Source organism: Lithobates pipiens, unplaced genomic scaffold, assembly GCF_037356315.1.
Source record: "Lithobates pipiens isolate NorthernLeopardFrog02 unplaced genomic scaffold, aLitPip1_a1.2 Scaffold_14, whole genome shotgun sequence".
NCBI lineage: Eukaryota > Metazoa > Chordata > Amphibia > Anura > Ranidae > Lithobates > Lithobates pipiens.
In genome coordinates, this window is record NW_027507728.1 from 3,180,576 (window position 1) to 3,199,832 (window position 19,257).

A 19,257-nucleotide genomic window follows, 5' to 3' on the forward strand; every position below is an offset into this window, starting at 1 on the left:
TGTGTCCTTGTTTTCATCTGCTGCATTTAGAGAATTCCGCTACATGTTGGTGAAAATGTTTATTCATGCTGAACCTGTTTGAATTCTTCGGAGTTGGATGCACATTAAATAAAAAAAAGGCCACCTGTGCTCCGTGTCCCAGTGGCTAAGGAGACTGCTGCAACCCAATATATCGGACTACTAGATAGGTTTCAGTATTACAACCATAAAAGGTGCACTTTTGAATATGTAAATACTGGTATGAAGTGCTTAGGGCCCCTTTCACACGGATGGACATCCTGTCAGTATTTAGGCGGACCTGAACGGACGCTCCATGCAGGTCTATGGATTGACGGTTGTCAGTGGTGACCATGTCCTCTGACATCTGATCCATTAAAATCAGACGTATGGTGATACGTTCGCATCCCTCCTGGAGGATCGGATGAGATCTGATGAAAACGGACAGGCTGTCTGTTTTCGTCCGATCCCTCTATAGGAATCAGCGGTGCTCTGACAGGCCCCTCCCCGCTCAGTGAGCAGAGACGGACCTGTCATCCGCCGACTCAGAGGAGATCAACGGAGAGAGATCTCCTGCTGAGCTGGCGGACTCTGCTGAGCGGATCCGCCTTGTGTGAAGAGTCATAAGCCCTTGTACACACGGTCGGACATTCTGACAACCAAATCCGTTGGATTTTGTCCGACGGATGTTGTCCGAAACTGTTGCATACACACGGTCGGACCAAGTTGTTGGAAAATCCGATTGTACATAACGTGATGACGTAATTTCGTTACGATGGGACTAGTAGCCAATAGCTTTGGTCTAGGAATTTGATCTGAGCATGCGTGGCACCTTGTCCGTCAGAGTAGGCTACACATGATCGGAGTATGTCCGATCGGAGCAGTTTGTCGGAAAACATTTCCAGCAAGTTGGAAAATTTGGTCCGACGGAATCAGTCCCATGCAGACCACACACAATCGGAATATCCGACAAAACGGTCCGATAGGACACATTCCGACGGATTCTCCGACCGTGTGTACAAGGGCTTAGTGTTACTAAGCCCAGGACCCTACATTCACTATATCTGGTCTCCCGCAGTACACAGCAGTTCCTGGTGAAGCTTGTAGGAGGAGATTTCACACTGCACTGAGCTGTTTTTCAGCAAAGATTTATGAATATATATTCTGGACTGTGCAGTTTTTTATTAAAGAGGAAGTAAACCCTGATGGGTTTACTTCCTCTTTGATTCCCTGCAAAGGTAAAGCATAATGGACTACTATGCATCGCATAGTAGTCCATTATGTGTCACTTACCTGACACAGGAGCCAGAGAAGTCACCGCTGTCCCCTTGTGTACGGAGCGTCCATCTTCTCGGTGGGTCTCGCTGCTCCAGCGCTGTCATTCGGCGAAGCCACGATGACGTCACTCCCGTGCATGTGCACGGGAGCCGCCACTCACGGCATATCGACGTTGACATCGGCGCACTCAGTGCGCCTGCGCGCCTCTAACAGCGGTGCCTGTGTTTTAGCAAATATCTCCTAAACCGTATAGGTTTAGGAGATATTTCTTGGACCTACAGGTAATCCTTAATCTAGGCTTACCTGTAGGTCAAAGTGGTTTGTAAGGGTTTACAACCACTTTTAATTTGGACTTTCAAGTATATTGGATTGTTATTTATCTTTTTGTTTACACGTAAACATTAGATGTGTGCCTTGCTTTTCATTGTTTTTCCCTTTATAGAGGTGGTCTATCCACTTAAAGGAGCAGCTTCACACATGCTTTTCTTTAGTTTTTTTATTATTTATGTTGCCACTAAGGTTGCACAGTATAACAACAAGCACACTTTAGGCTCGGTTCACACAGGGGGCGACACGAGGCGACGCGACTTGCAAATGACTTCTGTATAGAAGTCAATGCAAGTCGCCCGAGGTCGCCCAAAAGTAGTATAGGAACCTTTTTTCTAAGTCGGAGCGACTCGAGTCGCTCCTCTTAGAACGGTTCCGTAGTACAGAACGGGGGCGACTTGTCAGGTCGCGGCACGGCAAGTCGTGTCGCCTCGTGTCGCCCCCTGTGTGAACCGGCCGTTACTGCATATACAGACTGATTTTACTGTTGTGGGTTTAGTAACACTTTAAATGCATGATACAAATAGTAATAAATACTACAACCTAAAACAAGTGCACTATCATTTTAAATATACAAATGCTGATATAAAGTGCTTAAGTGCAATAAATACTCACAAATTCATAAACATAAACAAAGTGCTCATGTGCAATAAATAATATATAAATTCTTGCTTAGTAAAATTCAATACAAATAATAAAAAATGTTCATGCACATAGCCAATATATGAACTGTTATCAATATACCGTATATACTCGAGTATAAGCCGAGATTTTCAGCCTCTTTTTTGAGGCTGAAAGTGCCCCCCTCGGCTTATACTCGAGTCATCGCTGTCTGCCCGCTCGATCAGCGTGTCGAGCAGACAGACAGCGGCCATTCTATTCAAAAGCCGCTCCTCCGGCTCCGCCTTCGCCTGTGATAGGCGGAACACTGAATTTCCCAGCAGCCTGTGTTCCGCCTATCACGGACGTCGTATCATCCTCGTACTACGGACGAGGATGATACGACGTCTGTGATAGGCGGAACACAGGCTGCTGGGAAATTCAGTGTTCCGCCTATCACAGGCGAAGGCGGCGGCGCAGCTTTTGAACTTTACAATGGCCGCCGACGAAGAGGGCACGGGACGGCACGGCACGGGACGGGACGGGACGGGACGGGGGCAAGGCAAGGCACGACACGGGACGGATGCAAGGAGGCAAGGCACGGGACGGAGGCAAGGAGGCAAGGCACGGGACGGAGGCTCGGGACAAAGGTAGGCTGGACACACACACACACACACACACACACACACACACACACACACACACACACACACACACACACACACACACACACACACACATGGATGGAGACACACACAGGGATGGATGGATGGATGGATGGAGACACACACACACAGGGATGGATGGATGGATGGATGGATGGAGACACACACACACAGGGATGGATGGATGGATGGATGGAGACACACACACACACAGGGATGGATGGATGGATGGACACACACACACACACAGGGATGGATGGACGGACACACAGGGATGGACGGACACACAGGGATGGACGGACACACAGGGATGGACGGACACACAGGGATGGACGGACACACACACAGGGATGGACAGGCATGTCTCACCCTCGGCTTATACACGAGTCAATAAGTTTGCCAGTTTTTTTGGGGGTAAATTGGGGGCCTCGGCTTATATTCGGGTCGGCCTATACTCGAGTATATACGGTAGGTGGAAAGTCCATTTAAAGTCCTTGAACCAAAGCACAGACTGGTGCTGTCAAATTTCAATGCAATCTTTGCACTTCCGGTGTGTGGCAGCCTCCACGAGTACAAGTACAAGCTGCTTACCAAAGCAAGTTAACCTCAAAAGTTGCACAAAAACAACTCCACACAGTTTCCACAGCAAATCTCCACTGTGCTCCCCTGAAGAAGTGGGTTGTCACGAAATATGTTGGGCAGAGCCAATTTGTGACGTCATCGTGCTTGCCGTTGTTCTAGCAGTGATGCTATTCTATGTGTGGCTACATTTGTTTCTATGTGTATATCCTCTATTTTAATAAAATTAGCTGTTTGAAAGATATTGGACCATGTTTTTGTTTTTGGTTTATTGCTTTGAGTGATGCAAGCATATTGAAGCCGTTAGGTGTCACTGAGAGCTATCCTATGAAGAGGCAGACTGTTACTTTGAAGACCGTGAGAAGTTGTTTTTGTGCTACATTAACTTTTTAAATTTCGAGGGTAACTTCCTCTGGCAAGCAGCTTGTACTTGTACTGGTACTGGTGGCGGGTGTCACACACTGGTGGTGCAAGAATAATCCCCCTTTTAAAATTATCACATTTTGTTGCTTTGCAGCCTGATCTGAAGACAGACACGGTTTTTGTTTTATCCTGCTGCAACTTATAACATTTCAATGAAAGCTATAACACCAACATGTCAGAGAAAAAAAGTTCAAAAACAGAAATCACTGAGTTGGAAAAAGGATCACCCCCCCCCCCCCCTTTGTGTCAGTATTTTCTTGAATTACCATTCCCTTTTAATTATAGCCTTTAGTCTGTTGCGATATGTGTCTACTAACTTTGCACATCTAGACTCTGCAATATTTGACCACTCTTCTTTGCAGATTTTCAATGGTATTTAAAGTGGAAGTAAACTCCCCTATCGTTTTCAGCCAAGGAAGCTGCCATCTTTGCCTCTGTTTAATCTTCAACTGCTATGGTGCTGCACATGTGAATCGTTATGACACCAACCATTGGATGGTTTGATAATTTGGATGAGAGCACAACCAATGTGCAGTTAGCATTCCCGGCATGTCTTTTTTTTTTTTTAACTGTTTAAATCGATGGGTTTACTTCCACTTTAAGTCTGGGCTCTTCAAGGATAATCACCTTTTTTTACAACCACTGTGTGGTAATTTTTGCTATGTGCTTTTGTTATTGTCATGTTGGAAGGTAAACCTAAACTTTCTGGCAGAGGGCAGCAGATTTTTCCCCAAGAATTTGATGGTATTTTGCCTCATCCATTTTTCCTTCCATCCGGACATCTGCTCCAGTCCCTGCTGCAGAATAACCTCCCCATAACCACCTCCATGCTTTACTGTAGGAATGGTGTTATTTGGATTATAAACTGTATTGGATTTCCACCAAACATATAATTTGGTGTTGAGGTCAAATAATCAAAGATTCCTCTCATCTGACCAGAACATCTTTTTCCATGTGGCCTCAGAATCTTCAAGGTGCGTTTTTGGCTTTTTTCTTGCAACTCTTCCAGACAAGCCACATGTGTGGAGAATTTGTGATATTGTCACATGCACACAATGACCACTGTCAACAATGCCTGCAACTGCTTCAGAGTTGCTGTAGTCCTCTTGGTAGCCTCTCTGACCAGTTTCCTCCTGGCTCTTTTATTCAGTTGGAAGTGATGTCCTGATCTGCGGAGGGCAGGTCTGTGTAGTACCAAATACCTTCCACTTCTTATGCCGTATACACACGGTCGGAGAATCCGTCGGAATGCGTCCTATCAGACCGTGTCGTCGGATAATCCGACTGTGTGTGGTATGCATCGGACTGATTCCGTCCGAATCTCCGTCGGACCCAATTTTCCAACATGTTGGAAATATTTCTCGACCAACTGGGCCGGTCGGACATACTCCGATCATGTGTAGAGAATTTTGATCGGACCAAGTGCCACGCATGCTCAGATCAAATTCCTACATCAAAGCTATTGGCTACTAGTCCCATCGTAACGAAATTGCGTCATCACGTTCTGAATGATCGGATTTTTCGACAACTTAGTCAGACCGTGTGTATGCAACAGTTTCAGACAAGATCCGACGGACAAAATCCGACGGATTTGGTTGTCGAAATCTCCGACCGTGTGTACAGGGGCTTACAGTTGTGCTCATAAGTTTACATACCCTGGCATAATTTATGATTTATTTCCATTTTTCAGAGAATATGAATAACACAAACTTTTCTTTCACTCATGGTTAGTGTTTGGCTGAAGCCATTTATTATCAATCAACTGTGTTTACTCTCTTTAAATCATAATCACAATAGAAACTACCCAAATTACCCTGATCAAAAGTTTACACACCCCAGTTCTTAATACCATGTATTGCCCCCTTTAACATCAATGACAGCTTGAAGTCTTTTGTGGTGGATGAGGCTCTTTATCTTCTCAGATGGTAAAGCTGCCCATTTCTCTTGGCAAAAAGCCTCCAGTTCCTGCAAATTCTTGGGCTGTCTTGCATGAACTGCACGTTTTGAGATCTCCCAAGAGTGGCTCAATGATATTGAGGTCAGGAGACTGAAGTGGCCACTCCAGAACCTTCACTTTATTCGGCTGTAGCCAATGACAGGTCGACTTGGCCTTGTGTTTTGGATCATTGTCATGTTGGAAGGTCCTTGTAAGTCCCATGCGCAGCTTTCTGGCTGATGAATGCAAATGTTCCTCCAGTATTTTTTGATAACATACTGCAATCATCCATGCCATCAATTTTGACCACATTTCCTGTGCCTTTGTAGCTCCCACACCCCAAAATATCAGCGATTCACCTCCGTACCTTTCATCATAGACCTTGTTGACTCCACTCCAAATATACCGTTTATGTTTGTGTCCAAAAAGCTCAATTTTGGTCTTGTCACTCCAGAAGGTTTGAGGCTTGTCTCTGTGCTGTTTGGCGTATTGTACACGGAATACTTTGTGGCATTTGCATAATAATGGCTTTCTTCTGGAGACTCGACCATGCAGTCCATCTTTCTTCAAGTGCCTCCTTATTGTGCATCTTGAAACAGCCACACCAGATGTTTTTAGAGAGTCCTGTATTTCACCTGAAGTTATTTATTTTTTTTTTTTTCCCCGAACAATTTTCCTGGCAGTTGTGCCTGAAATTTTAGTTTGTCTACCTGACCATGGTTTGGTTTCAACAGAACCCCTCATTTTCCACTTCTTGATTAGAGTTTGAACACTGCTGATTGGCATTCTCAATTCCTTGGATATCTTTTTATATCCTTTTCCTGTTTTGTACAGTTCAACTACCTTTTCCAGCAGATTCTTTGACAATTCTTTTACTTTCCCCATAAGTCAGAATCCAGAAACGCCAGTGCGACACTGGATGAAAGATGCAAGGGTCTGTCAGGAGTCCAGAAACTCATTGACCTTTTATATATTCTCACACACACACACACACACACACACACACACGCTAATTACAAGCAAACCGATCACAGACGAGGATGGTTACATTTTAATAGCCATTCAAACCCCTTTGTGTCAATTTGTGTGCATCTTATCAGGCCAAAATCACCAGGGTATGTAAACTTTTGATCAGGGTCATTTGGGTAGTTTCTGTTGCCTTTATGATTTAAAAAGAGTAAACAGTTGATTGATAATAATTGGCTTCAGCAAAACACTAACCATGAGTGAAAAGTGTTTGTGTTCTCATTAGGGGTGCAAGGGATCGTCACCCATCCGTGATCCGAACGGGTCAACCTGTTCGGATCGGCACACCACAAAACAAACGCACACCACACTTTTCACATATTTATTTGTAAAAATATTTTAAAAACATTTATTATTTTCCTTCCGCTTCACAATTACGCGCCACTTTTTGTTGGTCTATCATGTAAAATTCCAATAAAATTGTTTTTATGTTTTTGGTTGTAACATGACAAAATGTGGAAAATGTCAAAGGGTATGAACTTTCAAGGCAATGTACATCCACTTATAGTTGAAATATCAGTTTTGAGTGGCGTGGCATTTAAATAGTGAGTTTTACTGAACAGTTAATTGTGTATATTTATTATAACTGGGAATGTGCCAGCGGGAAAGCTTCCTCTAGAGAACCAGCTCCCTCCAATGTGTGTCAGCTTGCGGTCCCTGATCAAAGCTGGCATCATGGAGGTGGTTTTGTTGGGTAATTGATTTCAGAGCTTTGAAGGTGTGAAGGGAAATCTTGTATGACACGTTTATTTTTATAAAATAGAAGATGAAAGGCAAAGAAATCTCATTTAATGGAGGCTGTGTGTGGGCCACATGCTCATTTACATTAGATGTTTAAGATTTGAATGGGCATTGCAATAAGAGCGACCATCTATACCAAGTTCTCTACCGTGCTGTGTATTCTATTTCTCTGGAGTTCATAAATGCCTGTTCTATGCAATTATCTACCACTCGCCAACAATGTGGGGGACGGTGCTTATAATTAAGTGGTGATGATAATACTGGCAGTCCTATATATTGACTGCATTTACACCTTAGCATTCTGGGAATGAGTCCTGACTTGTATGGCATTGCGCATCACGCAAGAGAATGGGCTGTCTTCTGCTGTTGCACGATGGACGTGCAAAAAAAAGTGATATGTTGCACACGTGTGAATGAGGCCTTAGTGCTGGGCTCAGTAGGTGGTGAGGCTGCTTCAGCTATGACAGTCTTTGATCACATCTAGCCTGCTCTTGTGAGACTTGGAAGGGTTGATTGTGAACGTGGAGCACTGCAGACATCATTTCATCCACTCGGAAGCTCAGTCATCATTATGCCGCGTACACACGACTGACTTGTCCGATGGACTTATTCCGCGGACCGTATTACGCTGGACAATTCGATCGTGTGTGGGCTCCAGCGGACTTTTTCATCGTAAAGGCCCGGCGGACTTAGAAAGTAGCTTTGCATCAAAATTTGTCCGCCAGACTTGGCTTTCAGCGGACAATCCGTTCGTCAGTGTGCTAGTCCGGCGGACTAAGAATAACGCATGGTCAGAAGCAAGTACGAGAAGGAAGCTATTGGCTACTGGCTATTGAACTTCCTTTTTCTAGTCCCGTCGTACGTGCTGTACGTCATCGCGTTAGAAATCGCCTGACTTTCGGAGTGTCCGTGTGTGGCCAAGTCCATTCATTAGAAAGTCCGGCGGATTGTTTTCCGGACTAAGCCCGCCGGGCAATTCGGTCGTGTGTACGCGGCATTAGTCAGCCCATGGGCAGCTACTGTGGGCTCTCTGGAAGTATGGTGTATTTGGAAATATCAGACGCTGTCTATCTTGTTGGTCAGTAATGTCAGCTTCTAAACCCGTACATTCCAGTGTGAGACGTGAAATATATAGAGAAGTATATGTATGATGTTTCTAATGGCGTTTTCTGTGTCACAGAGGAAGGAATGGACATGGGATGAGAGCAAGATGCTGCTGATGCATGACCCCGTCTACAGGTAAGAAACCTTCCCCACCCCCAATCTTGACTATGGCCATACCCACTGCTTAGAACCATTTTATTGCTGTGTTCACCATCACAATACACCAAAATGAATCCAGAACAGTGGTTGCATTACTCCTGAGATATTTGTTTCTTTTTCATTCATTGGAGGACACGCCTCTGTTTTAGACAATCATCAGTTGGTTATATTGCCATCTGCAGGGATTTAACACTAAGTGCACTAAAAAATACCAAAGGACAGCCCAGAGAGTGGCTCCTAATAGTGGACAAAACCCCATCCATAGCTGTGGACACTTGGTTGTTAATCAAGTGTCAAGGAGTTGGGACATAGAATGTTCCTCCTTAGAAATTCCAATATCCTTTTGTTTCTCTGTGTTGGCTAGGGGATAAATGACCAGGTGTTTGGAAGCTCCAGGGTTCCCCTTAGGCCGCGTACACACGCGGGGACTGTTCGTCCAACTTTGTCCGCTGAACAGTGTTTCAGCGGACAGTCCGCTCGTGTGTGGGCTTCAGCGGACAGTTTCAGCGGACAGTCTGACGAACAAAGTTTTTCGGAATTTCCGTAAGACTGTCCGCTGAAACTTGGTTTGAGCGGACAGTCCGCTCATGTGTAGGCTTGTTCTTCAAACTAAGTTCCGCGCATGCTCAGAAAGGATTTACACGCCGAAGGTTGCATTGCAGTGTATAGGACTTCGAATCTCTCGTCCCGTCGTACGTGCCGTTCACGTCATCGCGCAAGTTTTCAGCGGACTGTTCGTTCGTCGTGTGTGGTCAAGTCCGCTCATGCAAATTTTGAACGGACTGTTTGTCAAACTGTTTGACGAACCTAGTTGGGCGGACAGTCCGCCCGTGTGTACGCGGCCTTAGTGTTACCAGCTGAGGTCACTGTGCTTTTGAGGCATATACCCCTTTAATACACAGGTGTTTGACGGGTAGTGCAGTCGAATGCTTCCCTGTAGTGGGGAACTGCTGGATGCTAGTGTTGCATTCTGTGTGCTTTTGGGGCATATTCCCATTTTAAGAAGTGCCTGTCTAGCCACTGAGGGAGCTGCAGCTGAATGTCAGCATTTGATGCATGTTTATTTGGCTCCTACAGGAGCTGCAGATGCCATTTTTGTTAAGGACATCTGCCATGAACATAAAGCTTCCGAGTGGAGGAAGTGGCAACCCTGGAGTACTTGCTTCAATTTTGAAATCTATTTGGCTGGCTTTCCTCTGTATGCGGTGAGCATGCCAGGCCCTCTGCAAACGACCTTGTTATCAGGTTTCACTGTGAACATTGCATGCTTAAAAGAGCAACCCTACCTTAACGCCTCTCCTGTCTGCTGGTGCACGGAGATTATGCCGGTTTAGGGGAGTGACACATGTTTTACTTCTCTGCTGGCTGGGTGGTCACCAGCTGCTGCAAGCAGGACTGCTGCTTTTTGAGATGTAAGTACTTCTTTTGGGGAGTCTTTTGCTCTACTAACTTAGTTTGGTGGGCATTACTGGGGTAGCATGTCAAAGGGGAGGCTAGGCCTATGTGGGGGGCCTGCAGCATATGCTTTTGTGGGGGTATGGTGATGCATGGGTCTCCAGGTGAGACATTTTGCAACACCTGTAAGCTATCGCCCTGTCCTTGTGGTCCCCTTTCCCATCTTCAGATCACCAAATGGATTTTGAGTCTAGCTGCTACTTATTTTATGCCTCAAAGCAGGTGGAGAGCAAAACTGCATGGGGGGCATGCAACTTTCAAAAACTTGTTTCCAGGGGTTAGGCAGCTCCATCTTAAATATTGTTTTCTGAGTCTAAGGTAAGTTTAGACATGTTTGTTATCAGGACTTCCTACGGCACAGCACTGAACTCCCAGGAGACTTAAGACTCATTCAGAGCTTCCTCCTACACACCATGTGACATGACATACAATGTAAACCTGGCATTAATGCAGTCTTATCAGCTGAAACTGATAGGACTTCTACAGGCAAATACTAGGTAATCAGCACAAGTAAATACTATGAAATAAACAAGTCAGCTATGAACAGGAAAGCAGGATTGCCATAGAAACAATGGATTGAGAAGGAGGCTTGGTTAACAGTACAGGAAGTGCTCAATGTAAGGGCGGAAATACACTCCACTGTGGACTCAGAAAACAATACTTAAGATGGAGCTGCCTAACCCCTGGAAACAAGTTTTTTAAAGTTTCTTTAAACAGTAAGTAATATGTGATTTGGGCTGGATTATAATGGCTACAGCTTGATAATTATTATTATAATGGACTAAATGAAAAGAAGCATCAGAGTGGGAGAGTTTACTTCCTCTTTAAATGTGTGCAAAAAAGTTTGCAAAAACTGCTCTGGCAGTGAAAGGGTTAACACTACTTTGATGGTGATTTATTTTAAAAAATTTTCAATTCTTGCAGACTGGTGGGGTTTCTGTTTTCCCTATCTAGTATTGCCTTCCCACCAGTCCACAAACAAACATGTCTTTCTTGATCATACATCACGGGACACAGGAGCTTCATTACATAGTGGGTTATATAGGCACCTCTGGTGATTGGACACTGGTTGACCCTAATTAAGGAGAATTCCTCCCCTATATAACCCCTCCCATCCGGGAGGCACCTCAGTTTTTTCGCCAGTGTCTGGTCGATGGTCACGTAAAACTTAGCTCTATGCGGGTCCCGGCGAGGGCCGAAGGGCTACAACAAACCGGATCCATACCTCGGGCCGATATTTGACTCCCAAGATGGTATGGTACCCGGGCCTCGTTTGCCGAAGACACGAGGTTTTGCCTGTAAGTCCTCTCCATTGGAAGACTGGACTCTGGGACAACCAGACTTGGGGTACTGTTGACTCAGGGCGCCTGTAAGTTTCTGGCAGAGTTTTTTACAAGGCCCAGGTAGGAGGATCTTTTCGTAAGAACCCCAGATACGCCTGAAGGTTGGCTAACAATACCCGCCGTGATGGGTGAAGGCTGGAATTGGTCTGAACACAGCAATTCCTGCGGCGGGGAACAGGTATGGGAAGTCATCCTATATATTTAATATATGAATGGATTTCTTCACTGTGAGTAGTTGTATGTCTTACCTGGTTTCCACCACTAGATGGAGTAAGAGCAGCCTGATGCATACTTACATGCCTTTCAATACTAACACGCTCAGTGAAGTGCCTGGTTCTCCAGCTCTCACGTCTCCTTGCAGTCCCTGCCACAATAAAGGTAAAAAAGGGGTCCCACGCAGATCAGGGGGTCCCAGGTCACTCCTTTTGGGTTCTCCTCCTCCCCCCCGGATCCCGCGGTCCTCGTGCACGCACGCGGGCGCGTGCACGCGCGCCGGGCGCGCTCCCGGCCTAATGGGGAAAGGGGGGGGGTGTGGTTGCCAGCTGTGCACAATCAGGTGCTCTATGCTGCAATGCAGGCGCCAAAACGGCCGATTTAAAAGCCCAGAGCGTCAGGGGACTGTAAGGTGAGGCACAGGAGCTGTGGGCTGTAAGCATCCGTGGGATTGGATCCAGGCAAACCCTAAGACACCTACTCGGCATCATATTGTGCAGTTAAGCTAATATTGATTTATTGTGAGACTTTAAGCACAAATAAGTGATTGCATTTTACATTAGTAACTCTGCTTTGTAGCTCAGTACTATGTCTCCTCGTAAGAGGGTTTCAGGGGCAGGTAACAAAAGCACTGGCAAATCACCGCCTAGGTCCAGGGGTTCCAAGGGTGCATGCAGGTTACCATCCCCCTCTGCAAGAGTGGAGCCTGCATCTCAAGACGAGTCAGTGCCCCTTTCAGGCTTTGCAGCCTCTCCTAATGTCGCAGCCCCGGTCTATGTCACTGAGGACTCCCTTAGGGCTTCATTGGAGAGTTTTGAAGGGAGGATAATGAATTTTATTTCTGCTTCCCTAAAAGATAGCAGAAAAAGGGGTAGATCCCCTCCCTCTGCTGAAATCCCTCTCTCAGACAGTTGCTCTGAAAATGAGGAGAGATCCCTATCTTTAGAAAGGGATCATGAGCAGTCGGATCAGTCAGAGGATGAGGAGCTAGTCCCCTCCTCCCAGGCACTCAGAAAGCAGGTGCAGTATTACACTGAATTGGTGCGTACCACGTTCAGAATGCCGCCTGCTGAAGTCGCTACATCCTCTGTCTCTTCCCTGGGAGTCAGGAAAGCCCCACAGACTGCTTGCTCCTTCCCAATTCATCCTTTAATGGCTGACTTGATGTATGAGGACTGGGGACATCCCGATAAACTGTTTACTCCTCCCAAGAGGTTTTCTATGAATTATCCCGTGGAGGAAAGTTTCACCAAGAAATGGGGGGCCCCATCTGTTGATGCGGCTATCTCTTGTGTGAATAAAAACCTAACTTGTCCTTTGGATAATGCGCAGGTATTTAAGGATCCAGCTGACAAAAGGCTGGAAACCTTGTTAAAAGCCTCCTTTTCCATGGCCGGCGCTGTGGTGCAACCTACAGTCGCAGCCGTAGGATTGTGTCAGTTCCTTAAGGAACAGGTCAAACAAATGTTTGAACTCCTCCCCAGCGAGGAAGTAGTGAAATATGCAGAGATGCCTCACATCTTATGTTTCATAATTGATGCGATTTTGGATTCTGTCCAACAAGCATCCCGTTTGTCCCTTATGTTGGTACACATGCGTAGGGCTCTATGGCTAAAAAATTGGGCCGCTGAGATGTCATGCAAAAAGCATTTGGCTGGGTTCCCATTTAAAGGGGAACGTTTGTTTGGAGAAGAACTAGATAAATTCATCCAAAATATCTCAGGAGGTAAATCTACACTCCTTCCAGTCAAGAAGAGTAAGCGTCCTTCATTCAGGCGTACTCTTTCTCCCGAAGCGTCAAGCTCTAAACAGTGGCGACGGCCTTCCCAGCCCTCCGCTGCTAGAAAGCCTCAGGGCCGAGCCCAGGGACAGAAAAAGACTTGGGGGCGGAAGCCTGCCAAGCAAACCTCCAAGACCTCCTTGTGAAGGGGCGCCCCCGCTCGGCCGAGTGGGGGGAAGGCTCCTGCAGTTTGCAGGCGCCTGGCGGGAGGAGATTCAGGACAAATGGGTGATCTCTTCGGTATCTCTGGGCTACAGGCTAGAATTTCAGAAGATTCCACCCTTTCGTTTTCTAAGGTCAAGGATCCCCAAGGATCCAATAGAGCGGAAATCGCTACTCCTGGCCTTAGATCAGTTACTATCCCAAGGTGTGATAGTAGAAGTGAGCCCGAAAGATCAGGGTTCAGGTTTTTATTCGAATCTCTTCACCGTCCCAAAACCAAACGGAAGTGTCAGACCTATCTTGGATCTGAGAGACTTGAATTGGTTTCTACACATCCAGACCTTCCGGATGCAGTCTATACGCACTGTGGTTTCCTCCCTGCAAGAGGGAGAATTCATGGCATCAATAGATATCAGAGATGCATATCTCCATGTGCCAATATTTCCCGCGCACCAGAAGTTCCTAAGGTTCGCGGTAGAGCAACGCCACTTTCAATTTGTGGCCCTGCCATTCGGCCTAGCCACGGCCCCCCGAGTCTTCACGAAGATTCTAGACCCTCTCTTAGCAACCTTAAGAGTTCAGGGCATAGCCGTCATGGCTTACCTAGACGACTTGCTTCTCGTAGAGAGAACTATAACGAGCCTAAGTCGCAGCGTCACCAAAACGCTGAAACATCTGGGCCGCCTAGGTTGGATTATAAACCTAGAAAAGTCGTCTCTGCAACCGACCACCAGGTTGGATTACCTGGGTCTCATTATCGACACCGCTCAGGGCAGGGTGTTCCTCCCAGGGCCAAAGGCCTTGGCCATTGGAGATCTGGTGCGCCTAGTTCTGGGCAGAAGATCTCCCTCTATTCGTTTATGTATGAGACTATTGGGAAAGATGGTCGCCTCATTCGAGGCCGTCCCATTTGCCCAGTTCCACTCAAGGCCCCTGCAAAGATGCATCCTTGAGATTTGGAACAGGAAGCCCCAATCCCTGGATCTTCCTATGCGTTTATCCCCCCGGGCACGCAAGAGTCTTGTTTGGTGGTTACAAACCAGAAATTTGCTAAAGGGCAAAACATTTCTTCCCCTCTCATGGAAGATTGTCACAACGGATGCCAGCCTGACAGGCTGGGGAGCCGTATTAGAGGGAACATGCTCGCAGGGAAAATGGTCTGCGACCGAAAGTCTGTTGCCCATAAATATCCTAGAGATTCGGGCAGTTTACATGGCACTCAGAGAGTGGTCTCACAGACTGCGAGGCTTCCCGGTTCGGATTCAGTCCGACAATGCCACCGCGGTGGCTTATATCAATCACCAGGGCGGTACCAGAAGTCTGGTGGCCCAAAACGAGGTGAATCGCATACTTGTCTGGGCAGAAGAGCATGTTCCGTGCCTCTCTGCAGTCTTCATCCCAGGTGTGGAGAATTGGCAGGCGGATTATCTCAGCCGCCAGCAGTTGTGCCCAGGAGAATGGGCTCTGCACCCCGATGTGTTTCGAGACATATGTTACAAATGGGGCACTCCAGACGTGGATCTTTTTGCGTCCAGATTCAACAGGAAACTGGACAACTTTGTGTCAAGGACAAGAGATGCACTTGCTCAGGGGTCAGATGCTCTGACGGTTCCCTGGAATCAGTACAATCTGATCTATGCCTTCCCCCCGAACCCGCTACTGTCACGGTTCCTGGGAAGGGTCAAGAGGGAGGCGAAGTCGGTCCTTCTAGTGGCCCCGGCTTGGCCCAGGCGACCATGGTTCGCAGAAATCATGAAGCTAGCAGTGGGCAGGCCATGGACCCTCCCCCTCCGGCCGGATCTGCTCTCGCAGGGCCCAATTTACCATCCTGCTTTACTCAGTCTGAATTTGACGGTCTGGCTGCTGAGACCCACATTTTAAAAGACCGTGGTCTTTCGGGGCCAGTCCTTTCCACTCTGGTCAATGCCAGAAAGCCGGCCTCCAGGCGTATCTATTACAAGATCTGGAGGGCATATGTTTCCTGGTGTGAACCCAGGAGATGGCATCCCAGAAGGTATGTCATTAACAGAATCTTGGCCTTTCTCCAATCAGGCCTTGAATTGAATCTGGCCATAAGCACCATCAAGGTGCAGATTTCGGCCCTGTCGGTCTTTTTTCAAAGACCGCTTGCATCACATTCCCTGATACGGGCCTTTATCCAGGGGGCTATGCGGATGAGACCGCCAGTCAGACCTCCGGTATGCCCATGGGATCTGAATTTGGTTCTCTCGGCCTTAGTAGCCCAACCATTTGAACCTTTGCATCTTGCTTCGTTAGTCCTCTTGACAAAGAAGCTAGTCTTCCTAGTAGCCATATCCACGGCTAGAAGGGTATCAGAATTGGCAGCTCTTTCTTGTAAAGAGCCCTATTTAATTATCCATAAGGACCGGGTGGTTATGCGTCCCAACAGGTCCTTTCTACCTAAGGTGGTTTCAGGTTTTCATCTGAATCAAGATATAATCCTACCATCCTTTTTTCCAAATCCTCAGTCCATAGAGGAAGAATCCTTACACACTTTAGATGTGGTTAGAGCAATCAGTCTTTATCTTCAAGCAACTGCTCAGATAAGAAAAACTGACTGCTTATTTATTCTGCCAGAAGGCCCTAGAAGGGGTCAGGCAGCGTCAAAGTCCACTCTCTCGAGATGGATCAGACAGGTTATTTCTCAGGCCTATAGCTTAAAGGGGAAGATTCCTCCTTTTCAGGTGAAAGCGCACTCTACTAGGGCTGTCAGTGCTTCTTGGGCAGTGCATCACCAGGCCTCCCTGGCTCAGATCTGTAAGGCTGCGACTTGGTCATCAATCCACACATTCACCAGATTCTATCAGGTGGATGTCAGAGGGCAAGAGGATATCGCCTTCGGGCGCAGTGTACTGCAGGCTGCAGTTTAGGTCCTCAGGTCCCTGGCGGTCTATGCTTATGATCTGTGTCTCCCTCCCCTCAACCTGAGCATTGCTTTGGGACATCCCACTATGTAATGAAGCTCCTGTGTCCCGTGATGTATGATCAAGAAAATGGGATTTTTATATACAGCTTACCTGTAAAATCCTTTTCTTGAGAGTACATCACGGGACACAGGGCTCCCGCCCCTCTTGGGTTTTACGTGGTTCTTATTGCTTTGCTACAAAACTGAGGTGCCTCCCGGATGGGAGGGGTTATATAGGGGAGGAATTCTCCTTAATTAGGGTCAACCAGTGTCCAATCACCAGAGGTGCCTATATAACCCACTATGTAATGAAGCTCCTGTGTCCCGTGATGTACTCTCAAGAAAAGGATTTTACAGGTAAGCTGTATATAAAAATCCCATTTTTTGACCCATATTGGCATTATATCCACTGGAGCATTTGTATTTTGCAGAGCAGAGTAGGGACTGGCCAGAGAGGGATAACTTTGGTGCCGTTGGCCAGCTTACACGTCTATTGCAGTGTATGTGAACAAAAAAAAAACATTTTTTTTTTTTTTTTTGCAAAGTTTGCTAAAAAGCATGTATAATAGTGTGCAGAGTCCATCCAGAATTTTTAGTGCTCCCAGAAGTGTGTCTAATGCTGCGTACACACGAGCGAATTGTCCAGCGTACTTAGTCCGCCGAAACGCATTTCAGCGGACAATTCGATCGTGTGTGGGCTCCAGCATAAAGTCCGGCGGACTTAGAAAGTAGTTTTGCACTCCAATCTTTCTGCCGGACTTGGGTTTCAGCGGACAATACGTTTGTCAGTATGCTAGTCCGGCGGACTAATGCCGCGTACACACGAGCGGACTTTTCAACATCCAAAGTCCGACGGACTGAGTCCGTAAGACTATTCGATCGTGTGTGGGCTGCAACGGACTTTTGACTCGCCAAAGTCCGAAGGACTTTAGAATATGGAACATGCTTCAAATTTTCCCGACGGAACTCCGCCGGACCCGGTCCCTTCGAAAACTCCGCTCGTGTGTATGCTATTCCGACGGACTAAAACCGACGCTAGGGCAGCTATTGGCTACTGGCTATGAACTTCCGTATTCGAATCCAGTCGTACGTCATCACGTTCGAATCCGTCGGAGTTTAGTGTGATTGTGTGTGGGCAAGTCCGCTCCGCCGAAAAGTCCGTCAGAACTCCGTCGGAATTCTGGCAGAACTCCGACGGAACTCCTTCGGAAGTCTGTCGGACATAAGTCCTCTCGTGTGTACGGGGCTTTAGAATGACGCATGCTCAGAAGCAAGTACGAAAAAAGGAAGCTATTGGCTACTGGCTATTGAACTTCCTTTTTCTAGTCCCGTCGTACGTGCTGTACGTCATCGCGCTAGCAAACGCCGGACTTTCTGTGTGTCCGTGTGTGGCCAAGTCCGTTCGGTAGAAAGTCCGCCGGACTATCCGCCGGATTGTTTGCCGGACTAAGTACGCCGGACAATTCGCTCGTGTGTACGCGGCATTAGAAAGTTGGCTGTGTGCAGGAGAATACTTTCCCTGCAGAATGATACCTCTTTACATTGACGGTCCTGTTGATCGCATAGAGGGGAAATTTGGATTTAAGCTACATTCTGCTGAGGAGCTAGTTGGCAGTATGGCAGTTGCTGAGTGCCAGCATAATTTCACCCAATTCCAGAATATGATAATAATCTATTTCCAGCCTGGCCCAGATCTCTGCTGAATGTTTAATCTCCTCATCCCTCTTCCAGGCTGTGCTGAATATTCATGACGGAAATGCCATTTACTGGATGACAGGCGAGCTGAAATGTTTTTTTTTTCCCTTTCCCTTTCTCTTTCTGCAGAATATTCTATGTTTCACACGACTCACAAGATCTAAAGATATTCAGCTATATTGCCCGGGACGGTGCCAGCAACACTTTCAAATGTAACGTCTTCAAATCTAAGAAGAAAGTGAGTGCTACGAAGGTGGACCCAAGATTTCTCCTTGTGTGCAGAGGAAACCACCAATCAGATTCATTGTTTGATAGGAGGCAAAGCAGATTGTTCATCTTTCAGACATTGATAATAACATGATGCTGCTGATTGCATGTGATCAGTTGGAGCCAATGTCATGGAGCGTTTGTATTGAATAGGCTGTCCGTGTTGTATCAGTTGGCACTGTGGGGAAATCGTATTACCAGTAATTGACTTTAACACAAAAATGAAACTTTAGATATTATTATAGTTTATTTAAAGGACCATTAATCGTTTTTAGAAAACAGTAATTTGCTCTTTGTGGTTTCCTTTGTCTAAGCCCTTGTACACACGGTCGGACATTCCGACGGAAAATGTCCGATCGGACCGTGTTGTCGGATAATCCGACTGTGTGTGGGCTCCATCGAACTTATTCCATCGGAATATCCGATGGACAAAGTTTTAGAGCTGGGCTGTAAAACTTTCCGACAACATGATCCAATCGGACTTTGTCCGATCATGTGTAGAGAATTCCGATCGGACAAAGTGCCACGCATGCTCAGATCAAATTCCTAGACCAAAGCTATTGGCTACTAGCCTGAACGTG

At 46.6% G+C, this 19,257-nt stretch overlaps 1 protein-coding gene across 1 annotated transcript in view; it reads left to right on the forward strand.

Annotated features, from left to right (window-relative positions):
• LOC143981369 (carboxyl-terminal PDZ ligand of neuronal nitric oxide synthase protein-like) overlaps window positions 1-19,257 on the forward strand; it is a 190,477-nt gene that overhangs the window by 126,600 nt on the left and 44,620 nt on the right. Inside the window, exons 4-5 of the mRNA XM_077479185.1 lie at window positions 8,753-8,811; window positions 18,539-18,647. Coding sequence (XP_077335311.1) covers window positions 8,753-8,811; window positions 18,539-18,647 — 168 coding nt within the window. The remainder of the gene's footprint in view (window positions 1-8,752; window positions 8,812-18,538; window positions 18,648-19,257) is intronic.